At 35.6% G+C, this 26,484-nt stretch overlaps 5 protein-coding genes across 6 annotated transcripts; 2 read left to right on the forward strand and 3 right to left on the reverse strand.

Annotated features, from left to right (window-relative positions):
- Positions 1-506: 506 nt before the first annotated feature.
- LOC110422241 (Transmembrane amino acid transporter family protein) lies at positions 507-3,138 on the forward strand. Its single transcript, XM_021436074.1, has 3 exons — positions 507-847; positions 1,226-1,833; positions 2,384-3,138. The coding sequence occupies exons 1-3, from the start codon at positions 592-594 to the stop codon at positions 2,921-2,923; spliced, it is 1,404 nt and encodes a 467-aa protein (XP_021291749.1). The 5' UTR covers positions 507-591; the 3' UTR covers positions 2,924-3,138.
- Positions 3,139-3,183: 45 nt separating this feature from the next.
- LOC110422240 (FAD/NAD(P)-binding oxidoreductase family protein) lies at positions 3,184-7,445 on the reverse strand. 2 transcript variants are annotated; one of them, XM_021436072.1, is made up of 10 exons: positions 7,090-7,338; positions 6,828-6,903; positions 6,451-6,594; positions 5,979-6,037; positions 5,707-5,774; positions 5,568-5,619; positions 5,292-5,465; positions 4,539-5,138; positions 4,125-4,371; positions 3,184-3,488 (listed from the first exon to the last, which is right to left on the reverse strand). In XM_021436072.1, exons 1-9 carry the CDS (start codon positions 7,237-7,239, stop codon positions 4,156-4,158), a joined length of 1,539 nt encoding a protein of 512 aa, XP_021291747.1. In that variant the 5' UTR covers positions 7,240-7,338; the 3' UTR covers positions 3,184-3,488; positions 4,125-4,155. The 2 variants fall into 2 exon arrangements, with proteins under 2 accessions (XP_021291747.1, XP_021291748.1); XM_021436073.2 differs by lacking the exon at positions 3,184-3,488 and adding an exon at positions 7,346-7,445 and having other exon boundaries at positions 3,820-4,371; positions 7,090-7,204.
- A 1,357-nt stretch (positions 7,446-8,802) lies between these two features.
- LOC110422047 (uncharacterized) lies at positions 8,803-10,723 on the forward strand. Its single transcript, XM_021435810.1, has 2 exons — positions 8,803-9,701; positions 10,357-10,723. Exons 1-2 carry the CDS (start codon positions 9,454-9,456, stop codon positions 10,415-10,417), a joined length of 309 nt encoding a protein of 102 aa, XP_021291485.1. The 5' UTR covers positions 8,803-9,453; the 3' UTR covers positions 10,418-10,723.
- Positions 10,724-13,631: 2,908 nt separating this feature from the next.
- LOC110421189 (Ankyrin repeat family protein) lies at positions 13,632-19,522 on the reverse strand. The gene is made up of 3 exons (XM_021434702.2): positions 18,882-19,522; positions 16,868-18,624; positions 13,632-14,361 (listed from the first exon to the last, which is right to left on the reverse strand). Exons 2-3 carry the CDS (start codon positions 18,470-18,472, stop codon positions 14,026-14,028), a joined length of 1,941 nt encoding a protein of 646 aa, XP_021290377.1. The 5' UTR covers positions 18,473-18,624; positions 18,882-19,522; the 3' UTR covers positions 13,632-14,025.
- A 3,915-nt stretch (positions 19,523-23,437) lies between these two features.
- On the reverse strand, positions 23,438-26,240 carry LOC110421031 (chalcone synthase 1). Its single transcript, XM_021434474.2, has 2 exons — positions 25,932-26,240; positions 23,438-24,683 (listed from the first exon to the last, which is right to left on the reverse strand). Exons 1-2 carry the CDS (start codon positions 26,107-26,109, stop codon positions 23,692-23,694), a joined length of 1,170 nt encoding a protein of 389 aa, XP_021290149.1. The 5' UTR covers positions 26,110-26,240; the 3' UTR covers positions 23,438-23,691.
- Positions 26,241-26,484: the final 244 nt, after the last annotated feature.

Below are 26,484 nucleotides of genomic sequence, written 5' to 3' on the forward strand. Positions count from 1 at the left end.
TTTTTCTGTTCGATTCTCTTTTTGGCTAATTAAGACTTAGGAAGCTTGGCTAATTCTATGGAACTTATACCAATACCGTGTATTGTTTCTAGTCTTGGTTAGGGAGATGTATGTATTTTTGTAAAAAGCCGGCTTTTTCCATGAATGTGTGTTTTAGTACCTTTCCCATTAGAAAATGAATGAAAGCGAGTTGTTCTATTTGCCCAGGTCCATTGGTGTGGCAAATAGTATCTAGTTGTGGAGTCTGCTCGAGCTCTTTCTTTCTCTCATGCACATTTTCTTGGCTAATTGCGTCAGAATCTTGCAAATGGTGGTTATAGTATTACGTGTGTTGATTTCCTTGTGTCCTATACATATTACATTTATTTTTTTGGTTATGGCTAAGGCAGTATCTTAACTTACGGTGAGATTCTCTCAAACTTTAGTTAGTGGCATGCATGTCAAATTTCCTTCAGCTATAAATAGAGCTACTCTTTGGCTTCTTTGGTAAAAGGTCATTAATCAAGTATCTCCTCAAGTTTAGGGTGATCGACACTTTCCGTTAGATTCTCTTTGCCCCAGCAGGTTTTGTGTGGAAGTTTAGAGCCAAGTATGTTGGGAAAGCCATGGAAATCAATGGAAAAATTGCCATGCCCTGAAACGAGTCGTCTCTGCCACCAAGTAGCAAGTGAGACAGTCCATGGTGCAAACTTGGCTCTGAGACAGGTGAAGTGTGATGTTTGTATTGAGGAAAATGAAGTGTGTAAATGCGGTCGTGGTGGTATCGAGGACAAAGATGTTGATCAACGAGCTGGGGCCAACAGCTCTTTTCTTCATGCCGTCTTGAATATGAGTGGAATGCTCATAGGTAAGCTTATCTGATTCTCTGCATGTTTCCTTCTTTCTTATATCCTCAACTCCTTTCTCCCTCTAACCGTTTCATCATAAATCTCTTTTCCTCTCTCAATCTTTTCTCACGGTTTTGTCCAGTAAAACCCCATTTGAGGGAGGATTTCATTTTGTCTCGTCACACATGTTTTATTTGCTAAGAATGTCCTCATAGTTGGGAGGGGAGGACAGACCGGAGGGAGCATCTAGTACTATAGTTGCACTTGTCCACTTGATATTCGACCATTTGCAACATGCCACGTGTTTTTTTATAAGTTTTAATATAATCTTGTGGTTTTTTCCCTATTGCCTTAGATTACAGCAGGCGATAACATTTTCTACTTCACATGTAATACAGGCCTTGGCCAGTTATCAACTCCATATGCTCTAGAGAGTGGAGGATGGGCATCTGTTTTCCTGCTTGTAGGACTTGGAGTGATATGCAGCTATACTTGTCACATCCTTGGAAAATGTCTTGAGAGGAATCCCAAATGCCAAAGCTATGCTGATATTGGAGAGAATGCATTTGGAAGAAAAGGAAGAGTTTTAACAGCAACCTTCATCTACTTGGAAATTTTCATGGCCCTTGTGTCTTACACCATTTCACTCCATGACAATCTGATCACGGTGTTGTCAGGGACCCAACTCAAGCTACCGGGGGCTAAGCTGTCTACATCTCAGCTTATAACTGTGATTGCTGTCCTCATAGCACTTCCAAGTCTGTGGTTGAGAGATCTTTCTTCCATATCTTTCCTCTCATCCGGCGGTATCCTTCTGTCAATTATTATCTTCACATCAGTGGTGTGCACTGCTATTTTTGGAGGTGTTAAGGCTAACCACACCATACCGGTGCTACATATGCAAAAGATTCCTGCCATATCGGGACTTTACATCTTCAGTTATGCTGGCCATATTGTTTTCCCCAACTTATACAGGGCCATGAAAGATCCATCCAAGTTTACCAAGGTAGATATAGCTATTAAAGATTCTCTAATTTTTTTTTTTTTTTTGCAACATATGAACTTGTTTTGCCTAATTTTTTTAATCATCAAGGTCAAAGAATATGAAGTGCTTTCCTACCTTAGCCCCATAAATAATTTTTTATTAGGAGAATCAGATTATCAGATCCTATATATTTCAAGTTTTGTGGAATCTACATCAAACAAATTTTTCTGTGCTATTTAATAGTAAAATATCTGTTCTTCTTAACTAACTCTCATTTGTTTCCCTTTTTCCCATCATTTTCCTGTGTTCTCCTTTTCTTTTTCGTGGATGCTGTTGTAGCACTACGTACTACTTGATCAAATTCTATCTGCCCAATGTATCTTTCCAAACTGTCGATTTTGTTTCATCAACATGGTATCTGCTTAACGTTTTAGGTATTCTTTGATTCGATATTTAAAAGTTGAAGTGGAATCTAAGAATCAAATTATTATTCATATACCATAAGAGAAGCAATTGCATATCTGTAGCATGAATATTGTAAGTGACCTACTTTTTCTCTTCTTGATTCCAGGTATCTATTGTGAGCTTTGCATCAGTCACAGCACTCTACACTGCTCTAGCATTCCTGGGTGCCAAGTTGTTTGGGCCACAAGTTAACGCTCAGATCACCCTCAGCTTGCCCCAACACCATTTTATCACAAAAATTGCATTATGGGCGACTGTGCTAACTCCCATGACTAAATATGCACTTGAGTTTGCACCTTTTGCCATTCAGCTTGAGCATAACTTACCGGAATCTCTGAGTTCTCGCATGAAGTTGATCATAAGAGGCTGTGTAGGCTCCATCCTCTTGCTATCGATACTGGCCCTTGCTCTCTCTGTTCCATTCTTTGAGCATGTCCTTAGCCTCACTGGCTCCCTTGTAAGCGTCTGCATTTGCATGATTTTACCCTCTGCCTTTTACATCAAGCTTTCTTGGCCTCATATACCCAGACGTCTTCGTATTCTTAACCTCTCCGTCGTTGCTTTTGGTTTGCTTCTTGGGGTACTTGGAACCATTTCATCAGCAAAGTTGCTAATAAAACGCGTCCTGAAAGCTCACTCAGCTTGACAGAGCCAAGTCCTGCTTGTAGGATTTCCATTTTTCTCTCTCTGCTTAATATGGAAAATAACTGTGTCCTTTAAGAGTAAGACATATGAGATACATAGCGGAAATTAGTAAATTGGACGCTGATGAAGAACACTGCAGCTTCATATTGCTCCACGAATTTACTACTAGTTAGGAAAGATGTTAAAGAGTTAACGTTATGCAGTTTAAGTTATGACTGGTTAAACTCTTCATGTATATTGAAATTCATAATACACAAAAACTTTCATGTACTTGTTCTGGTAGCCTCGTTTTTAGCTTTCAGAAATTCCGGTTCTAGCAAATCTTTTTGTTATTGTTGCACTGAGGTTTCAAAATGAAACAAATTATAAAAAAAAAAAAATCTACTACTATACAGAACAGTATCGAGTTGAATTTTTCTGGCAAAACCGGTATCTCTACTGTAAGCATTTACCTAGAAAGAACAAAGTATGATAACAGTTAAGGCGGATCTAAATGATGAACTAAAGCTAGTTCCATGACCCCAAATCCGCAATGTATTGGCTTTTCAGATTCTGGCATGTATAAGCTGAGAAGAAACAATATGAATGGGCAAAAGTTAGAATTCCTAGCAAACCGAGAATCAGATGAAAATGATGCTGAATATGAACATGAAATGGACTCTCTTCCTAGTAAGTCAGTCATCAACTGGTAACCACATCTTACATCTATCAAAGAGCTCATAAGAAGTAAAAGCTTAACCTCAAATTTTCTATCTTTTCCTCCTAATCTCTTTTCTGATTAAGCTAAAGTTAAGAAGTTTGTCACCAGAGAATAGAACCCAATTAAAAGGAGAAAAAAGAAAATATGATTGGAAATTCTTGGCTGCATGAAGATGAATCATTCCACACATAGCCTCCTTTGAAATCAACAAGGAATGTGATACCTCTTTGTTGGGTTCAAGTCCTTTCGGATGAATCAGAATAACTGTATTAGGGGCTATTATGGTTTTTTCTTTCCCTTTTTTTTTAAAAGGAAAATGATGAATGAATCATTTTGTCTAAGAAATACACCCTTGACCAAAGTAAAATGCATGAAGCAATGCTTCTACAGTTCTTGTGATCACAGTTACATTTTACAATTATTCTTTTAATGTTTCCTGATAACAAATTACTCCTGTACAAGATGATAAAAGGAAAACTCTACTTAATTTATGTGTGATTACCTAGTTTTTGCAATCACATTTATCAAGGTCTTCAAGAAAATAGTGGCAATCTGTGCTCCCCGGAGGCATAAGAGATGATGCTCTTTTTAAGTGGTGAAATATAGTGAGCCCCATGAAATGCTGCAGCTCGTAGGATATTTAAAGGACCAAAGTCAACAGAGTATGCCTTCTGGAAACCATCCAGGACTGCCATCATCATAACATTCGCCGGTTTTCTGTCTGCTTCATATTTCTTCAATAGCGATACCTAAAGGTAGAAACACCACCATTTAGTGACAAGCAATAGAGCATCACAACAGCATTATTCTGACCCTTTTCTTGAAAGAAAGAGGAAGAACTGTTTGCGAAAGTCTAAATCTAGAAATGATAACCAGATTCATCATGTCTGATGAGAATGGTTTGTCCTATACATACCTCCCCAATGTCTGTGCCAACTGCAATTCCCTCGGAAATTATATTTGAAAGAGTAGACGCATCTCCAAAACCCAAATTTACTCCTTGGCCAGCCAAAGGATGCACAGTATGTGCTGCATCACCAATTAGAACAACACGCTTGGATGCATAGTCACTAGCATGCCGTAAGGATAAAGGGAAAACCATCCTTTCAGAGGCCAACTTGGCTACTTTTGGTGGAACTTCAAAGCAATCATGAGCTGACATGGTGATATCTCCTTTGAACCAAGAAAAAATGTCTCCGTTACCCAATAAGCTTGATGTAGGATGAGGGCCATAACCATAATCCAGTGCATGATTTACAGCTTTCAGAAAGTCATCCTCAGTCACTGATTTGAACTCTGATGACTCTTTTGGGTTCATAGTCCAAACAATATTGCTAAACTTATCACCTATTGGCAAAAGTGCAATGGGACCAGCAGGTAGAAACCTCTGCCATGCACAATGATTTTCTACAGCATGTTCTACTGTACATATGATGGCATTCTGTGAGTAGTTCCATCCAGTTGTTCTGAATCCTGCTAACTCTCTAACTCGTGATTTTCCCCCATCTGCCCCTACCTGAGATGAATTGCATGTAACTTGACACCAATAAAATTTTACTAAAGAAAAGTAATGTCATCCAGAAAATCTGTAAATAGATATTACACAAAGCTTTTATCCTATTATATTCATAATGGATGATCTAACTCATCCAGGTGCAAGTTCAATTACCACCAACTTTGCATATACGCTATGTCCATCCTCCAGTTCCAGCTTAGCTAAACGCCCATGAGTAAACAATACTGTTTCTGATGCTGTGCTGTCTTCTTCCAAGGATGAAGAATTTGGTAATATAGACATTGAAGTCAATCTTGATGGGTAGATTTTCTTCTGCAAATCTGTATCCTGAAAAAATTTAATTTACCTTGGTTCAATTGTGACTGTAAAAACCATGACCATAGAATAAGACACAGTAATTATGCTAAAAGTTGCATAACTTATCAATACCTGCACACATGACAACAAAGAACTAAGTAGCACCTTATTCTCCACCACACACCTAATGAAAGAATCCAGAACCAACATGTAGGCATTAGCATCTAAAAGATAACAAGAGTTGCCTATTTAGTTTTAAGTAGGTGCTTACCCAAGTACTTCTTTGTTTGCATCCCTCGCATTGTATTTTGTGTAACCTAAGCCAGTATAATCCCAAACCTATAGCAGATCACAATAAAACTGTTAGAAATTTTTTTATTCAAGACATTCTAGGTGTCATTTAAAAACAAATGATGTCCATGGAAATAAGACATGTTAAGTGGCATGCTAGTTCATATTTCAGCCAAGAGAATGAATGATAGCATTGAAAGTTGACGAAAAAGAAGGCATTATCGTAAAAAGAGAATATAAAACGGCCAGCACCTGCATCTTATCAAAATAGGCATGTCGATGCCGTTCAACATATTGCCAAGCACCAATATCTGCAAGGAATACAACCACTGCTATAGAAAGCAAAATAAACATGGCAACAAGCATGGGACATTATAACTAACTAAGGGAAAATAGCAACTTGTCAAAGCAATATCTAATAACCAATTAGGCAAATGGTTTCTCTTGCTTGTCTGCTCCTTTACAGATGGAGGGTCGAAAAGAATAATAGTCCTAAGATAATTATCTTTAAATTATCAAATCGTTGCTGGCATCATAATCCTATACCTGTGTCAAAAACATAAAAAATTTTAACTTTCGATTTTAAATTTCATTTTTCAATGTTTCGCAGGATGCTAGCACAAAACCATTTATTGAGCTCTGCAAAATGTTCAGAAAAACAAAACATAAGGATTAAAATCGGCTCAGAACAAGGTGAAAAATGAAAAACACATTATATTATTACCTTTGAAGAAAGATATAGTCGCCGGTGTTACTGTACTGACCCTGGGATCAGGGAGGTCTTCTTTCTTAATGAAGTGGTTTCTCCCCAAAGCTGGATTGCTATCAATGATGGCAACATTCAAATGTTTCGTTAATGGTCTGCTAGCTGCATATTAACATAGTAAACAGATCATCATCTCCGAATTTTATTCTCATTAAAAAGAACATACTCTACATAGATTACAAAACATCTAATTATACATATTTATAAGTGTCACCAGCATCGATGTTTGTAATATCATGCATGTAGTGCCTATTGTGAATCATATCTGTCTTGAACAAATAAATTGCATAACACAAAAAATGAAAATGTATGGTTAATGTAAATAATTTACCTACCTAAGGAACAAGCAAGAGCCAGGCCAACCATGCCACCTCCAACAATCGCAATGTCATATTGTTGACCTTCACCCTCCTACAATGTTAAAAAACTGGCCAGTTTAATCCACCACTTTAATAATAATAATAATAATAATAAAGCTACTGAAACAATTATCAAAGGTAAAATTAACCACATTTAAAGTCGATAAACCAATAAAATGTAAAACAAATCCAGAAAATTAAAGTAAGCAAAATTATTTTTGTAAAAAAAAAAAATTACTTTTGTAGGGTTACCGGCATTTGAGCTAGATAGATTTGAGGCTGCATCATTAGAAAAAGGCCTCCATGGAATTCTCAATCTATAAACATTGGAGCCAAAGTTTCTGGCGACAATCCTGTTTTTATAGCCGATTCCATCATTTATACACATAAAAATACCACATAACTCAGCGAAATAAGCACTGAAAAACGATCTTAATTTGCACAAGTGAAAAAACAAGAAAGGAAATCAGTTAACTTTTTGGATGAATTTGCACCTGTTCATCATCGAAATGCTCTGAGTATCGCCGAGAGAGAGTTGCCGAACTTCGAAGCGACACGAGCGAGTGGACTGATGTTGTCCAAAAGCCTATTGGATCTGCACAAATTTTGAGCCCAAATATAATTGGATCTGAATGGGCCCATTATGGCCCATCTAATGTGTGAGCATTGGACCCTGGACAAGCCCTTTAGGCCTGTTTGATTAATGAAAAATTCACGAGAAAAGATAATAAAATCCTCTTGCAAAGGAAACTCTCTCGCGTTTGTGGAGGTGACAAGCATGGAGGAAAACTTTTGCAAAGAAAATATTGAGAAAAAAATTTAAATAATTATTTTCTTTTACTTTTTTTCTCTCTCAAAAAAAAAAATTTGTTTCCTCCAAAAGTATTTGGATTCTATGAACTCCATTCATTGTATCTTTTGTAAGGAAGTGGTACAAACATTAATCTCAGCTCATCTAACTACATTGTCCCAGTCTTATAATTTGGAGAAAAAAAAAGGAAAAATTGGTCTGACCAAGTAACATGGTATCGCCAAGCCTTTTAAGGTGGTATTATTGCACATGGTCGAGCTAGAACCTAGCAGCTAATGGGTAGAAATCAAAAAGATGCAGAAAGGGTAAAAGCATGTTTTCCTGTGAACATTATTGGGAGAGCTGGCCAAGATTTATATATTCGAACTTCTTTTCTTTTCTTTTCTTTTTTTATGAATTTTGAAGAAATTTAAAATTTTATACATTTACAACAATTCATTCATTTCAAAATTGATCAATTACTAAATATTGTAAACACTATTGATCCATCATGAAAAATATTCGTTTCTGTTTTTTCTTTCCTTTTTGTTGAAGTTATGTTGAAAAGATAAAAATTTCAATTATAATTAATAAATTTTAAAATATATTATATAACTATTAAAATTTGTATGTAAAATTAACTAAACAATAATTCAACATATATATAACATGGTGCATAAAATTGAATTAGATGCACACTTACGACGGAAATATATATATATATATATATATATGTATATAAATTTGATGAGTTATTTTATTGATAATAAAGCAGTTTAATTTGTGCAAATTAATGTACGAAAAGAAGAGAGAAAACAAGTGATAATAAAATGAGTAAAACTGTTTTGTACGTAGCCACCATTGAATTAAGAATCTTTGAAACAGCATCTCATGACATCAATGAAGACTAAAATGGAGGTGAAAGAAGTGATGTTTGATGTTAATAAGCATTGCTTTGAACCCATAGAAAAAGAGGTTAAGCTCCCTCCCAACCCCCTAAACAACACAAAGCATATATGTTTATATATACAAGGACACCTTGCAAAGAAAAAGAGGGCTAAGAAATAATTATCTCCTTTCCTTTATTTTCAATGTGTCCTGTGAAACTATAATTATTTCCTCCCTTTACCACATACTGATTGCAGGCTGGTGCCATGAAAAGCAAAACAAAATGAAGAGAGGGGAAAGATGAGATGCCTATCCCAAACTAATAACAAACAATGAAAACATCCCCCACACAAAAACAGTCAAAAGGTGAGGGGGAGGGGGGCGCTGTGAGCACTCCAATCCTTTTTGTTTCACCCATTTTCACCTCACTAATGAGTGCTGAGGGCAAAAGCAAAAGAAAACAACTTTGAGTGGGGGGAGCTATATCATACATAATTGCGCTTCCTTGAATATCCATTCTTGTATCTTTTCTCAACCTGAAAATTCCATTGCATAGATCTCCGACCTCCCAACGAATTAAGCTGTTTTCCAATCTCTTCCATTTAAAGCAAGGTTACAATCATTCGGAGACAACCTTCTTATTAATATATAGGATATATTTCTTCGCCATTTTTATTTGGTTGATCAAATAGCTATAAGAAATAAAGCTTGGTTCTGGTCATGGTATCAGGATACATAGAAAGGATTTAAGCTTGTTGGTCTGCACTCCTGGCGGCGTCGGCGCAGAACAGGTGCACCGCTTTAGTGTGCTCTTGCTATGTACCATCGAGGAATTTTGATAGCAAAGGTGATCAAGAGAACAGCAGAAGCAGTGGTAGCAGCAACATCAAGAAGCGGTCTGCTGTGGAAAAGAAAGATGGGGTCATGGAAGAAGTTGGTAATGATGAATCACAAGGCCAAGACAAGATCAGCAATGGTAGTGGTGGCAGCAACAGTAGATGCAGTGGGACTTATAATGGGCCTCACATTGAACTGATTCCCACCCGCAAGAGTAATCTCAAGAAACCTACTACAGTAGATCAGGATAATCAGTTAAAGACAGAAAGGAGGAAAGTGAGTTGGCCAGATGCTCATGGAAAAGATATTGCTCATGTTCAGGAGTTTGAACCCAGGTAAAAATTTATCTCCCGCTACCTGTCTACTTAAATTTTGTGTGTAAATTTATACTGCATAACTAGAATCTCACTTGCATGGGCAAATTATGGATGTCTGAGCCACTTTAAACCTAAACAGCTATGAGTTTTAAGAATTTGGAATTTAGAAAAACCTACCTTTCCTGTAAAAGTGCAGGCTCTTTACTCTTTTATGATTAACCCTGTAAGTAGCTACTAGCTAGCTAGCCACTAATTTACATTAGGTAAGACCCTATGCAACCAACAATTTGTGGTAGTTTGAATTTTCAGGACGTTTATGAAATGAAACATGGCAGGGACAACAAAACGTGGCATGTGTTTCACATTTACAACTACTAGCAGCCTTACAATGATGAATCCAGTGAGGATAGAAAGAGAAATGGCGCAGCTAGTTGACTACTAAATTTCACATAGGGTCTGGTTAACCAGGACAATTGTTAAGCTTATTGTTTAACTGAATATTTTAGTTTAGACATCGAAAATAATCGCTGCCTTAATTTTAGTATGAAAATACTTTCAGATAGATAGCAATGCAACGAGTGTTGTTAGGATACTTGTTAGCATTACCTTTCATGTAGTTAAAGCTTAAACCAAGTTTCTACATTTCCTTACTCTTTGTTTGTTACCATAAAAGTGTGTCAGATGATGGAGAGCTCGAGGGAGTTAGGAACTCTTGCGTTTGTGCGATTCAATGAAGTAACATGCCCGGTAGGTAATGTCCTTCTTCAAGATGACCTTAGCGACTTTGTGATCCTGGATGAAAATTGTATAGAACATTTATATGAACCTTCTACTGCTTAGTGCAAAAATGTTGCCTATTCATTATTAGCCAGATTTGTAGAGTTCAGAAATGCAAGATGAATAAAAAACAAATTCCCCACATCTTGATGTAGAAAGTGATAGAAGCATACAGCACTGAGACGGTGCGCCAGATCTGTCAATGCCCCAAACTGATTAACTCTAACAACTGATCGGCTATCTGCTCAAAGTAGGGGATGCATTTGCAGACAGATTTGTGTTAAGTACAGCCAGATTCGTTTAGGGCTAAGGAATGCATGAAAATTGATTTTTGCTGTTTAAGTGCCCACAAGAGTCTTCATTGTTTAATCAATGTCTTTAAATCTGGGGCAAGGGGAGAAGAGGCAGGGCCACTTCTCCAGTGGGGGGGGGGGGGCGGGTGTAATTTTGAGTGTTCCCCTACCCCACCCTCAAAGCAAAACAAAAGCAAATTGGTCATAATTATTTCAGAACAGGTGCATATGTTTCTTCTTCTTTTTAGGTGCATGTGTTAATTAGTGGCCCCTTGGTAAGTGAATCTAGTGATCAAATGAGTTCAAAATCATATGGGAATTACTGCAGCATCCCAGAAGCTGATAAAAATTTGTCTTGACTTTGCATCAAAATCTTCAATTAACCTTGAAATTTTTGAAAGCTAGAATGTTCTTGTTTATTCATGATCTTGACAAGTGCCAATGGAGCAGGCTTGCAACTGAAAATTTCCCTGCAAATCCCAAGTTTCTCTTTACCTATTTGAACAAGCTTTGTCTTGGCTAACTTGACATTTCTACGGGGGTTGCAGATCCTTGTAGGTCCCCAAAAAGACAAGTTATCGAAATCTTTGCTCATTACCACAATCATAGCATAAATGCACACGCCTCAGCAGGCACTAACATAAACATGATTGCTAAGATGCTTTATATTTGATTGAATTGTTGTCACTTTACTTTTTAAAAAGAAACATTAAACTAATTGACCTGTCTTCATATGCTTGGGTGGCCACATTACCACACGGCAGCATAATCAAATTCCTTGGTTTTCAAAAACTTAAAGGATTCATCATACAAATAGAAGTTGGAAGAGTTACAAAATAGTATTGAAAAGTTTAATAGTCTGCTAAACAGGAATGATAAATGAATCTGTAATGATGAACACCCTTGCTTTGGCTAGAACCCGGGGTAAAGAATAAAATTGCAATGCGACTTGTGTAAGAAGGCTAGCAAAACGTGACAGATCGAGCAAATATGTGGTTACCACAATGTCTGCAATCACAGTTATGGTAGTAATCAAACTTCGGAAACAATTTTCTTTATGTAAACCAACTCTGCAACCAAAATTCATGATCCAAAACAAAAGTGCATAGCACATAAAAACCACTCCATCATTCCATAAAAATAAAGAAAAAAGAGAATGATGAAGCCTTTGCTTTGCTTGATGTGTTGTTTTAGCAACCAATGCCACACTGGGAGGCATAGTAAAGAACAATTTTTTTTTTTAATCAGTTCTTTCTTCGAATGAAATAGCAACACCCATCAAAGAGCAGGGTGTATCCTCAGCACTAAGAGGGTACAAGGTCAAAAACCTTATAATTACTTGGTAATTCAATGAAAGAGAAGACGGCCAGACCAAAGACTCAGTGCATCAAAGCCAACTCACTGTTATACTAATAAGTTTTTGCTCTACATTTAACCGGATCCTTCCAATTGTATTTCCAACATTCTCAGCATTAAGAATAAGCAATGATTCAGATCAAAACAGAAATTGACTCTATGATTGTGGTAAGGAAAATGTTAATTGAGAATAAGACTTGTCATTAAATCCCCTTTTGTCTTCTAACTTCGACTATTTCCATAAATTAGATTACATTTTGATATATTGTTTGGAATGTAATTATTGAAAATATAATTGTTGAAAATATAATTTTGTAACGTTTAATATAATAAGAGAAAGTGATGATTGCAAACTGAAAGTATTATATTGTAATATTTAATTTGAAAACACTTTACTAGTAATGTAATATGAATTTACAAAATTATCTTTATGTTTAAAAAATATATAAGTTGAATAAATTCATAATTTTTAATATAAAATTTGACTTTTTAACTTTAAATAATTAAAATAATAAATAATAACATTAAAAATAATATAGTTTTTTATATTAATTATTTAAATTTTAAAATATATAAAATTATTAAATATTTATTTTCACCTAAAATTTATAAAAATTAAAAATCAAAAAAATTATTCAAAGAAAAATCTATTTATAGATAGATACCCAATGCCAAAAAGTTTGAACATCCATGGATAGATGTATTATTTTAAGTCTAACTAAGGGTTTCTTTCTCCCGTATTTGTGACACTAAAATACCTTTTTCTTTCAAAGTCTCTCAATTCCTTAATAAATTTCTTCGATTCTAAACCGTATAAATATTTCTTTCTCAATTATCGATATCAAAAACATAAATTTTTCTCAACATACTTTCAAATTTTTTAAAAATTTAAATTAAAATTTCATAAAATCTAAAATCTCATCCTTACTAATTTTTGAATTTGATGGTGAAATTTGATCTAAATGTACTAGTGATGAACTACCTTTCCTACGGACGGACGGTGAAAAGGAGAAAAAGGCATGACCGAAGAAAGAAAAAGAAAAAAAGTCAAGATGTTGAATTGGGAAATAAAGATTTTTTTATTTTCCATTTACAAAGAGAAAGTAACTTTTCCTCCTTGCAATTACATTGTTCCAAGATTACTTTCCCGTTTCCAAAACATCAACCAAACTCTGCAATGCACTTCCTTGCAATTTAATTGCAAAGAATGCCCCTCACTTACAGTTTACCAGACCTCACCTTAGATTCATGTATGCTCGGTCAATCATAAGTCATCCCTTCACCAGAGAAACTTAGCACAAAGTTTCTTTACAACAGCACAGTTGCAGGGTTCTTTTTGGACGATTTTGTGCTCTATTGTGCACAAAAAACAAAAGAAATACAGATAAAAGTGAAGTAAAACAGGCAGGGGCTTTTTAATTGGAATCCGGAAGAGTAGGAGAACAAACACAAAAGGACACATTACACAAGGAGAAGCCATAACCTATTAAAACAAATGATCTAAAAATGGTTACAAAAATACTGAAAAAGGGAGTAGTAAAAACTTGACTCGGCTGCCAGAAATAAAACTTTGCCAATTCTGTCAGTAACTGTTGTCAAAAGTTAGTCACACGTAATGATGTAAATCAGTAATCCAAAGAGTGTAACATCCCACCAAATGCCATGCAAATGCTGTAAGAATCACATTCTATTTTCACCTTTTTTTCTACCCCCACAATGATATACCAAATTTTCCCAAGACAGAAGGGATCATCCACTTCATAGAACACAGCCCCAATTATCTATTTTTCTAATTCCTTTTTCATTAACAGAAACACAATTTTTATGGATTAATGAAACACTATTTCCTGTTTGGTATCGGCCGGAGTTCCTTTCGAAAGCTAAGAACTTGCTTACATCTGGTTCTTAGCCTGCCTTCAATGATTCTGACTCTTACCTTTCTTTGATTTGCTCTTCTCCTGCATCTTCTTTTTCTTTGCTTCAGCTGTAATCCAAGTATAATCTGGAGGAATTGCAAATGGATCTTGAAGATTTTCTATCTTATTGCAATTATAAGTGGATGAGCTAGGGCGGTGATATGGTGCCTTTATCCACTGAAACCAAGACGAACTTGAGTAATGTGTCACCGCAGGGCTTTCTCGGCCAGCAGTGGGACTTGAAGGGGGTGTCGAGAACTCATCCACAGGCTGTAGTTCTTCAAACTTCGTAAAAGTAACCAACACTCTGATTGTTGGAACCACAGGGATAGCAACCTAAGAGCAACCATGAAGACTTGTTAGTAAAAGGTTAAAACAATATTATTGACAAGGGATACGTATTATTCGTTACTGAGCTTAACCATGTGCGTATATTTCATACAGGAGCTGAGCTAAAATCTTCAAAGATTTTGCCCCTATTAAAAGGTCTGGAGATGCATTCTCACCAACTGGGAAATAACATTGACGCCAAAAATTTGACCGCATTGAGAGTTGAGGCAAACATGAAGGATAATATAGTTCTACCAAAACAAGAAATAATAACTTGAAGAAATCCAGCAACATGTTGATCAATGGACCAGAATAAACTTTAAAATGACCACTAATCATAACAGTAATTCATTGATAATGATTCAATATGTGCGTTAAGGATACTCTATTCTTCTTTCTAATTCAAATTTTCAACGCAGCATTGCTTGACAATTAAATTACTCTACGAACAGCACTTTAAATGCTGTTTTCCAAATACCAATCAATAATTTTCAATTTCTAAAGTAAATCTTTTCTACCACAAGAGCCCATATATTAACATTTATATCAGTCAACACTCCTTACACAAATATAATTAATAAATCATTTAAACATCAAATACTTCTCCATAAAATTAGGTAACATCTACTCTTAACAGTATTTTTTGGAATCCTAATTAAAATATATATATATAAAAGTAAATTAACTTTCAGAATTTTTTTTTTTGGGCCAAATATTAGAAATTTGTTTACAAACAAATAAATGCCACATTTTTTAATTGTAAAACAGGGATGCCATGTGAAAAACAAAACCAAGTCCAATGTCTTTTTGCCAATATGTGCTTCCTGACCTGTACTCAATTCGATGTACAAGATTGTTTACTGCATTGCTTGTGAGACATTGAGAAAGAGAACAAGCACAATGGTCAAAGGAACTCCACAAAGCCACAATCATGTTAAAAACCAAGTTTAATCTGGTACACAATTCAACTCCAAATGGACAAATTAACAACTAAAAGACAAACATGTATGTCTGAGAATAGGTGTAGTTTATTGGAAGTCTTCATATAGCTACAGAGCAGAATTGACTAAGTAAAAGAGAGAGAGAGAGAGGGAGGGCATATTTTGGGCCCAAGAAACATATGCCTGGACACAATAAAGTTTTCTGGACCACATCATCAGTATATTGAGGATAAGAATCAACACCATACAAACAACTGCAGCCTTTAAATGCCTAGAAAAGTGAATGAATAATAAGAGAAAATAAAAACTTAAATCAAGATCTTCTAATGCAAGAAGGAACAAGTAACAGCAAAGTCAGAAAGAGTGCAAGTCTTGAGCCTCCAGCAAAGAGCAATTCAACCAACCAAAGATCAAACAAAGTAGACACAGCATGAAAAGGGAAAACCAGAAGGCAATCCTGCCATGCATATGTACATATGATTTCCATTTTAATTGCCTGTAGTCAGAAACCTATAAGGATAAGTCCCTCCATTACAAAATCACAAGGTGCCAAACTTGAAGCAGCTAGCAAAAAGTCAAAGGTTTCACAGTTCATGCACTTCTTAGTTGGATAACCCTGGGCAATAAGGACTCTATCAAAATCTCAAGGGAGAAGTTTTTCGAAAACAGCACCAGCCAGGAGTCCTTGTTGTATCAATAAAAAACAAAGAACCAAAGGAACAAAGTAAACTATCATGATACCTACTACAAGGAATAAAAATAAAGGCTCAAATGTCCAAGCTGAAAATAAAATCTCCAGAGCATTCTCATACATGTTATTTTGTTGAATTTCCCAATCATTACTGGATAACTACAGTAATGACTAGCATTCAGTGCACATAACCACCACCAACCCTCTTTTTCTTTTTCTTTTTTTTTTTTGCACAGAGAACCCAAAAACTGATGAATAAGTACAGCACACTCGCACCATCAAAATTAAGAATGTAAGTATAACCTCCTTACTATCTGACAAGTCTATACCGCAAAAGATAGAAGGGAACCACTACATCTTATACCAGGCACACAGATACCAAAATCATGGTCTTATATCTTACAGGAGTCATGTATAAGCCCAATGTGGCTTCTATAAGATTAAATGGATTCTAAAATCTTAATGTGGAAAAGCATCTATCTTCCTGATACTTCAATAAAAGCTCTAATCTAATCTATTGCAAATTTTGGGTAATAAGCAAGCCCCAACATACCATGCAAAATATAATTTACAATTTTACACGTGATCACTCTTAAGATTTAAAAAAAAAAAAAACCTTAGATATCTGTCACACCAAACATCCCTCTAGAGGGAAATGTCTTCCCTGCAATTGTCGAGTGGCAAGATCAAACAAATATAAAAAAGGCAGAAGACAAAACCATGGTCGTTAAAACATGTGCGTTGCGGGAATCAACACAAATCTGAACAACAACAAGAAATAATAGTAAAAACAAAAGGCACATAAAGTATAACTAAAAGAATTGCAAAAGGAATAACAATGATAAACAATCCAATCTGACAGCGAAAGAGAACAACATACCTTGACAGGGAAAGTTCCTGCTGGAAGCTTGGTAGTGAGCAGTTCTCTTAATCGACGAATTGCCTTAACCTTGTTTGCAAGAATGTCTAGCAATGGCAGGAGTTCTTCAGTTTGTAGTGGGAAGTTTGGCGAAAGCCAAAGAATAGGCCTTAATCCTTTCTTATACTCATTCTCACGGCCACTGTCCTTACGCCGATTTCCACCCTCCAAACTTATCGAAGTAGATGTTCTCGAATCTCTTATCCTCCGATGATCATCCCTTGCCACAATCTCCACAGAATGTCTACCAGGTTTGATCTGACTCCCAGATGGAGAATCTCCGAGTAGGTCACTCACCTTTTCATCTACACAGAGAGAACTTCTAGGTGGCACAATCTTCCTCTGTACTTCATGCTTCGTCTCCCGTTTCCTCCATCCACTAAACCATCCTTTCTTCTCCTGTTTAGTCTCTCCATTTTTATAACCATTGGACTCTTCAATAGGAATTTCCCTAGACTCATAACAACTATGACGATGCCCAATAATGCCATCACCATTTTCATTGGATAGTTCTGAAGAATCCAACTTAAGAGCAACTTCAAGTTGTCTCCTTTCATCTTCTGTCAATAACTCATCAAGCTCTTCACTCTCCATTTCGTTTTCGTTGGAAGTTGCAAAGAACTCATCATCTGTCATGGCTCCAGGCACCCTCCTAGATTTGATGCTAACAACGACATTATGCATATCATACACCTTAGCCTTCCAGGCACCCACCATTTCTGTTTTCTCTTGTCGCCTCCATGTCATTTGTGGCAAAAGAACTGCCTGTGTCACATCTATCCCAGGCCTGAATATATTAGTCTGCGACATTGCAACCACTTCCTGTCGAACCTCTTCCTCAGTTGCTTGGGAACCAGCACCATCCAAAGCATTTATCACCTCTTTATCCTTATGTGAGATCATGCAAAGCGATCCAGGAGGAACCTTCCCATCCTCAGAACCATCACCAAGGAAAAGAAGACTCTGATCTGAACGCTGAATTCTGAATCCATCAAATCCAGCCAAAGTCATATCAGCTCTTAAATTTGCCCCCCTCTTCCAAATTTTATATGTATCTGAAGGTGCAATCCTGGAAATGAAAGGTATCACAGAACTCTCAAAATGGAATGTGATTTCCATATAAAAGTCTCTCATCCTTCGCATAGTTCCCACCAAGCGAGGCAACCTTCTACACCATTTTGCCCATGCCAAAGGCTGGTAATGTCGAACAATAATCATAGCAATAGCCTCCTCCCTACTACAAATTGCTTCTTGGAGTGCACTCCATCCTTGTTCATTTTGCAAGCTCCAATCAGCACCGGCAACCATAAGCATTTCCGTTGCAGTTTCATCACCAAGTTTAACAGCCAAGTGGAGAGGGGTATCCCGGTTAGGAACATCACGCCTATCAATCAAAGCGCAGATCGCATCAGCCTTCTCTTCCTCAGTCAATGACGCTGCTTCTGTTCGAATCTCAGCCGGGTTACCAAGTCGTGGGAGAGCCGCGAGTATCCTCCTGAGACTGGCATAATCCCTCATGTAAACAGCCTTGTGCACAGGGCTATGTGCATACTTCGAAACATCCATACCCGCCGTGCCTCAGGAGTCCAAATATGCTACCAACCCCAAGAAAAGCTCTTCCCGTTAAAACCCAATTTCAATCATTCAACACTAGAAAACTCAATCTTCAATTCAAAACCCCCAACAATGCAAGCACAGCAGCAGTAGACTATCCCTCTCTACAAACCAACAAAGTTAAACAAATGAAAAAGAATAAACAAAATTCATAATTTTTCACTAGAATGAGCAGCACATTGCAATTTTGGCCAAAAACGAATCAAACCCAATTCAAATTTCACTCGGATGGAAATGCAATAAGACAGCTATTGTAACTTTCATAACAGAAACAAGAAGGAAAAAAAAAAAAAAAGAATCTTCTTTGTGGACCCAAAATAGAGATCCAACAAAAAGGAAGAAGGAAAAGAAAATCTCTCACCTTGTTCCTTTTTTCTCCTCTTCTTCTAAGCAACCAAAGATTGCTCCCGGAAAAGAAAGAAGAGATTGTTCAAGCACTTAACCCCACCAAAGACCTCTCCGTTTCTCTTCTCTCTTACTCCTCTTCAAATTAGAAAAAAGAAAGCAAAAAGATAGAACCTTGTGATCCAATCCAGATCAGACAAACTGAAGAACATGCATGTGGGTGTGTGAAACAAAATAAAAATAATACTAGTAACTAAAAAAAAAACTCAGGTGGGGAATCTGGTAAAGAAGTTAAGAAATAAAATTGATGGGCAAAGAATCAAAGAAAAGAATAGCTATACTATACACGAAAGTAAACAAAACCCCACCTTTCAAGAAAACCCAACCAAAAAAAAGTAACAGAAGCGTTAATCAGAAAAATAGGACTCAACAACTGAAAGGATAAAGTACCCAAGCTACTTCTTTTTGTATAGAGTTGAAAATGGATTTGAAAAAGGCGAAATTTTGAAATTAAGATTTTTGTAAATGTGATTGGGAGTTTGGGGTAGGAGGGAGAAGAAGAGGGAAGAGAAAAGAAAAAAAACTTTATTTTTGTTTTTTTTTCAAACATAAAAAAAGTAATTTTGGTTTTTTTATGAATTTTTGGGTTTTGTTTTAATTTTTTTAATTTGGCTTTTCCCTTTTTTGAAGAGATAAGAATAAGAAGAGTCAGAGAAAGACAGAGGGTCCAATATGGGAAGGCTGCATGTGAGCGTGGAAAGGAGGGAACCTGCTTTCTTATTTCCTTTTTTAGTATTTTATTTTCCTTTTCTAATAAAAATGTAAAATTTTTACTATTAAATGATTGGTTAGAGCAAAATATTTAATTTGCTTAATTTTCTCATTTGAAAATAGGACTAATTAATTCAGAAACTGCCAAATTAGGAGAACTTAATTAATCTTATTTAATTGAGTAGCCCACTAGCTGCTAGTGGTTTCAAAATCAGAATAGTTGGCAGCCCCCTGTACTTCTGTAGAGCATGTTGGCTCACTGTCAGAGCTTTTGAGTTTTGACCCGACCCATCAACTTCACCCAGTTTCCTGGAAATTTTTTGTTCTTTTTTAAGATTTAGGGTACTATCTTATATATTTTTGTCTAAAAATTGTTTTTTCTCATATAAATATGGTAAATTGGTAATTACCACCTTGAATCTATAATGATTAAATATTTTTTCTTTCTTTTCTTGACAAACAAGTCCTTATACAGTTAGCCCTATAGGAGAAAGGAAAAAGGAAAATCAAGAGCCAAAAATAGGAAGAGAAATGAGGTTTAAGAAACAAAAGGTAAAATATTACTTCAATTAATCTTATAATAAACTTATAAGGAAGAAAAATAAATTAAACTAAATAATAAGTAGAATAATGTGTTTTACTGATTTCTTTTCTAGTTTCTCCTATTTGGTAAAACAAATCCTTAATATACTTGTAATTTAATCTCAATTTCTTAATTAAATTATGGTATGATATTTTTAAAAAAAATTCTTAAAATTATTTTAAAACATTCAAATAAATTTGTATGTTTTCTATTACATTTAATTAAGTTTTAATGTTATTAATTAAAATATTATTTATTATTTTTATATTTATATAATAGTAAGATGAAGAATGAAAAGTATCACGTATCTTTATATCACATCAATATATTATGTCATCATTTAATATGATATATCAATTTATCACATTAATATCATAAGACATAAAATAATAAGTGATATTTTTAATTAATGATAATTAATCAATAATTAGTTATTAAAATTTATTTTATTTAAAATAAAAATATAAAAATTTAATTAAATATAATTAAAAAACCTTATTAAAAAATTTTTGAATAATTCAACAACTTTTATCAATTTTATGTATTAAATTATCCATAGTTTAGCACATAAGAGAAAACTACTATCTTATTGTCCATTTAACATTTTGTCATTTGGGAGGTCCAAGGGAAGGGAATTATAATTTGGTCCAGCTCTTTCCCCTTAACTATTTGAATTAAATTCAAACCACTTAGTACCAAAATTCAATAGTATTCAGCTCAAAAAAAAAAATCAATAGAATTAACAACAAAAAGTACTAATTTGGTAATGCCCTTTCACCCAAATCCAACTCAATTAAATTACCCAACCTTTGTGCTTAATTTGACTTGACCATTGAAATGAAAAAATTAACCTTCCTTTCTCCTTTGTATGGAGCAAAAGCATTTGAAAAAGTTTAGCAAGCCATGGCATAATTCATCTTGCAACCATTTTGAATTTGTACTCAATTGCCAAATGTTAGGGTCATGATGGCCAAATGCTAATAATGTAGACACTTTTATAGCATGAAAAAAAATCATGTGTAGGTCAGATTAGTCAAATACCAAAGAATGGTGGCCACTGTTGAAGGCAATCAATGCCATCATCTTTTATCCAATTCTTGCTTGAGACAATCAGCTCACAGTATCTGATTTTGTTCCCCCTAAATAGCTTGCCTTTTTTTTTTTTTTTCCTTTTTACCCTTTTTGTTAAATTAGTGACCAAACTATTCTTTGGTTGGCTCCCTCCCAACAATATGCTGTACATAACTTTGTCCTTTTCAACTCTAGGATCCTAACTATCATAACTGTAACTTGAGAAGTGTGGGTTTAGGTTGGCATGAACATGATGGATAGTATCAAACAGATATATCAGCCTTAGTTGTGGCCTGAAATAATGACAAAAAAATGAAACCATGTGCAAGAATCAATGCTTCTTGGCATTGCAGTTTTCTTTAATGAAACCATCTGAGAATTTATCACCATATTATAGCAATAAATTTATACAAAGGAGATGAGTAAGGAAAATTTTTGTACCATGCAATGTTAACTGTGACTCTTTTAATTGTAACAGTAAAATATTAATAAATTCCTAAGGAATAGAATATAAACATCTATACCTACAATTAAAGCTAACTCAAGCATGTTTTAACTTGCCAATTGGTTATTTTGGAGCTGATAGATAGCTAGTGTTAGAATGGGATTTTTAATCTTTTCTTGACCTTTTAGTTATAGTGGGTTTTATATGTTATGCCTTGGAGCTTGATTTGTGTCTTTCAATGGTGGATTAGTGTTGGGTTGATGGAGTTTGTTTGGTTCAATTGGTTTTGGATTGGTTTCTATGAATTAAAAAAAAATGGTTTTACATTTTTTATGTGTTGTTTTTTTTTCCTTCATTTTTGAGTATTTTCTAATCAAAATTTTATTAAGTATTACGTGTCTATTCTATCAATTTATAATTTTTAAAAAATAGTAAACAAGATTTTAAGTCTTTTGGTGTAAGGAAAATGAGAGAAAAGAAACAGGAAACAAAATTTTTTTTCTATTTTTTATTTTTAATTGCTTCATTTTTATATATTATTTTTTACAAATTTTTTAATTTTGAAGAATTGCTTTTTAAATCTAATATAAATATTTATCGTTTTATAAATTAAAAAAAAAAACACCTTCCATAATGCAGTGTAAGACATCCTTGTAATGTTCTTTTTACAACATGTTCGGTTTGATAAAATAACTATTTAATTTCATCTCAATATATTTTAAGTGAACTGATTATTTCATTATTTAGTTCATTTTTAGTAAAGTTTAATCATTTCATGAAACAATTCCTAAAAAATAAGGAATAATCGTTCCGGGTACAGACCTCAAAATCGGTAATATGTAGTATCAAAATTAGAGATCAAAACTTATTGAATCATTTTGCTATTCTTACTATCAATACTCAAATCCCCATATATATATATATATATATAAAGAAGAAAAGAACTCAAAACACAAGCGGAGATATCCCTCCATGACTAAACTAGCTGGCCTCGTATCCATGAAGACACGTTTCTAGAATCTTGAAGCCAACTTGGATATTTTGTCTTGGCTGATAACTGGTAAGAAATGTATAGTATCATATACCCATGCCTTTATCATTCATTTATTTTCCCGTGCCAAGTCTCTATCAGACATACAAGTTTTCTTTTCTTTCCAATCTAGGCACGCACCAATGATGTATTTAGTAACTGATGAATTGGTTGCAACCATATTCTTAAAAACTGTTAGGAGACTTCAAATTTAATTACTATTTCTAATATCACTTCTTTTTTGTTATTTTTTTCTTAATTAGTAGTTGGTAATTGGTAATTATACATATTTGTGCCTCTCGTACTGATTTTCTTGCTTAAATAGTTATATTAGTATCTATATAATATGTATTAATCATACGTGGGGATCCCACATTCCCACTATTAGGTGAGTGGGTCCTTTATTATTATTTTATATCTTCTAAAAGCCCTTTCTAGTCAAAAGGTTTGTTTAAAGAGAGATAAAAGATTAAATTGAATGGAGAAAAATCAGCAAAAAAAAAAAAAACTGATATGTTTTTGGAGTGATTTTTATAACCCAAATTTTTGTTTGTGTTATGCATTCAATAAAGATTTTTTTCCCTCTGTTTCTTGCCCACGTGGTTGTATAAAAGGAAAAGTAAAAAAGAAAGCTGCTTTCCTATGGCAACTGCTTTCCTATGGCAAAGGCAATGATGAAATGGGAACTTATTATTGCCATTAATATAAGTTGGTACATGAATTCTATAGGCATTCAAGCTTCCAGTCTACAACACACCCATAGCATCAGAGAGTTTGACTCTCACTATAACCATACAAATTCAAAGGAGATTAAAAGAGAAAGAAAATGAAACCCAAATAAACTTAAAAGATAAAAATGCCAGGGAAAGTGGAGCCAGATTACATGATGATGACGATGCAAGGGGGCAATACGCGTTGAAGCCTCTTTAAGCAGAGATAGTGTGGAGCACCACTGTCTCAACGGTGAGTCCAGGTCCGAATCCGAACAGGACTCCCCACTCGAGCCCTTCTCCTGTGGTCTTGAGCCCATCTTCTCTGGACTTCTTCCTCATCTCATCCAAAATGAATAGCACACAAGCACTTGACATGTTGCCATATTCTGAAAGAACGTGCCTCGTGGCTCGTAGCTTCTCAGGCTTGAGGGCCAACTTGATTTCTACCTGGTCCAATATAGCTGGGCCACCAGGGTGAGCGATCCAGAAAAGGGAGTTCCAGTCTGAGATTCCCAGGGGTTGGAATGCCTCAACCAGGCTCTTTTCAATGTTCTTGGAGATAAGCCCGGGAACATCTTTGAGGAGGTGAAATGTAAGCCCAACCTCACGCAGGTGACCATCGATAGCCCCATCACTGTCTGGCAAGATTGTTTGGGCTGCTGAGACTAGCTCAAACATGGGCTTCTCGATCTCGGGCACTGGGTCCGCACCAATTATAACAGCTGCAGCACCATCACCAAACAATGCTTGGCCCACGAGACTGTCTAGGTGAGTGTCGCTAGGTCCGCGGAAGGTAACGGCAGTGATCTCCGAGCACACGACGAGGACACGGGCGCCTTTGTTGTTCTCTGCCAAGTCCTTGGCCACCCGGAGCACGGTGCCACCGGCGAAGCAACCTTGTTGGTACATCATCAGGCGCTTAACGGATGGGCGGAGGCCCAAAAGCTTGGTGAGCTGGTAGTCAGCCCCAGGCATGTCCACACCACTAGTGGTGCAAAAGACAAGGTGGGTGATCTTTGACTTGGGCTGGCCCCATTCCTTGATAGCCCTCGTGGCTGCTTCCTTGCCCAGCTTTGGTACCTCAACCACCACCATATCTTGCCTAGCATCTAATGAAGGTGCCATGTATGCACATACATTGGGGTTTTCTTTCAGAATCTCTTCTGTCAGGTACATGTACCGCTTCTTGATCATGGATTTTTCACCTGGAGAATGAAATAACATGATTACTTATTACATAATCATATTTTAAACGTTGAACCCAGCAGGTCCGTTCTACTTGGTTTCTCTTCTGACAAGACAAAAACAAACCATGATGTACATGGCAGAATACGGTTCCCATTTTCGATACAATGATCAAAGGAATTTCCTTACTGGTACTATTTGTTGGGTGAGAGAGCAATCTTTACTCTTTAGAAAGCTGTAAGAACTTCATTGTAATTTTCTATTTTTGATGGGACGCAATGCAATATTTCCACCTCTCTTCAGTGGGTTACAGCGGAAATAATGTATTGTTATTAGTGTGTGTCTTTTTATTATTGGACCGAAAAGGCGAAAGCTATGTACAACAAATCATTTTGGTCCAACCAAGTGACATGGCAGCGATCAAGTACCACCTATTGTTTTTTCAAGGTTTTTTAAATTCTTTATGTTTGAGTATTTTATTATCTATTTTATGTGAAACTTTTTTCTTTCATTAGCCTTAACTAAACTACACAATAAAATAATAAATCGAATAAATATTGTTGAAAGAAAAAAAATAAAGAATAAAAGTAGAAGCATGGAGAAAATATATGATATCAGGAGGATTAAAACATGCTTGCTTTTCTTTTATTTCTTCTTTTAAATGTTTTAGATTTTTTGAAAAAATTTAGATAGCAAATAATTAAAAAAGATATTTCTTTTTAAGTATAAAATAAAAGTTATGTGAGTCACATTTTTTGATGGTGAGAGTCACTAAATAAGGTTTGCTACAGCAAGGGAACCCAACAGCCTTTCTAGAACTACTTTCTATGATCGCATCGTAATCAACCAAACATAGTTAACCCTTCCTGCATTTTACATACTAGTATTCCAACTACTCAAGTGGGATATACTCTTTTGATGTTAATAGTAAATCGTAGTCAAAAGGACTAGAGGCTTTAAATCTAAATTCGTCGAAATCTTAGCGTTACCAAATTGAACCTCGGAGAGAAATTAATCTAGTCTTACTTATTATCTTTACACGAGATGAATTTATAAACAAAATTAATTATACTTACCCTTTGCATGAAAATGTTATGAACAATACACATATCCTTTCCATTTTCATGCGAATTACGTATGAAACACCTAATCACTTTAAATTTCCATAAATAGTAGCTAAATTCTATAACAGGGTGACAGACAAAAGGAGCTTTAAAACGGGAAAGAACAAAAACCAAGGAAAAGGAAACAAGGGAAAAGAAGCTTACACATGCGCTTGAATTTCTCTTTGAGCTCAGTCTTGTGCTCACTATTTGTGATACGGAAATAGTAGTCCGGGTACGTGCTCTGATCAACACAATTTGGTGGAGTTGACGTGCCGATGGCCAAGATGGTGGCGGGCCCTTCAGCACGTTGGGCCTTGCGAACTTCCTCGACTGTCACCATCTTTGCTCTTCTACGATAAACACAAAGGATTAGCAGCCGGCGGTGCGAGGGGGGCGGAGGTGGTGATTGGTATTGGACTAGCTGCTAATGCTATGAGTGGTAGAAGGGAAATGCTACGATTAAGTTTGCAAAGAGTTTGGTCCTATAAATAAGAGTAAGGGGCGGGTAGCTGAGCATCACGTGCTTGACCAATGCTATTAGCCTCAAGACCCCCCTCCCCCAACAACTTCTTAAGCTGGCTGGCACGTGACACGCGAGTTTGGTGCATCTATCTATCTCTCCTTCTCTCTTGACTTCGCCTATCAAACCCTTCATCCCACATGATTTTTCAAAGTTTAGAGTTTGTTCTCACTTACCACAACAACGCCATCACTT

Source organism: Theobroma umbraticum, unplaced genomic scaffold, assembly GCF_002168275.2.
Source record: "Theobroma umbraticum cultivar Fairchild unplaced genomic scaffold, ASM216827v3 scaffold_130.0, whole genome shotgun sequence".
Lineage (NCBI taxonomy): Eukaryota > Viridiplantae > Streptophyta > Magnoliopsida > Malvales > Malvaceae > Theobroma > Theobroma umbraticum.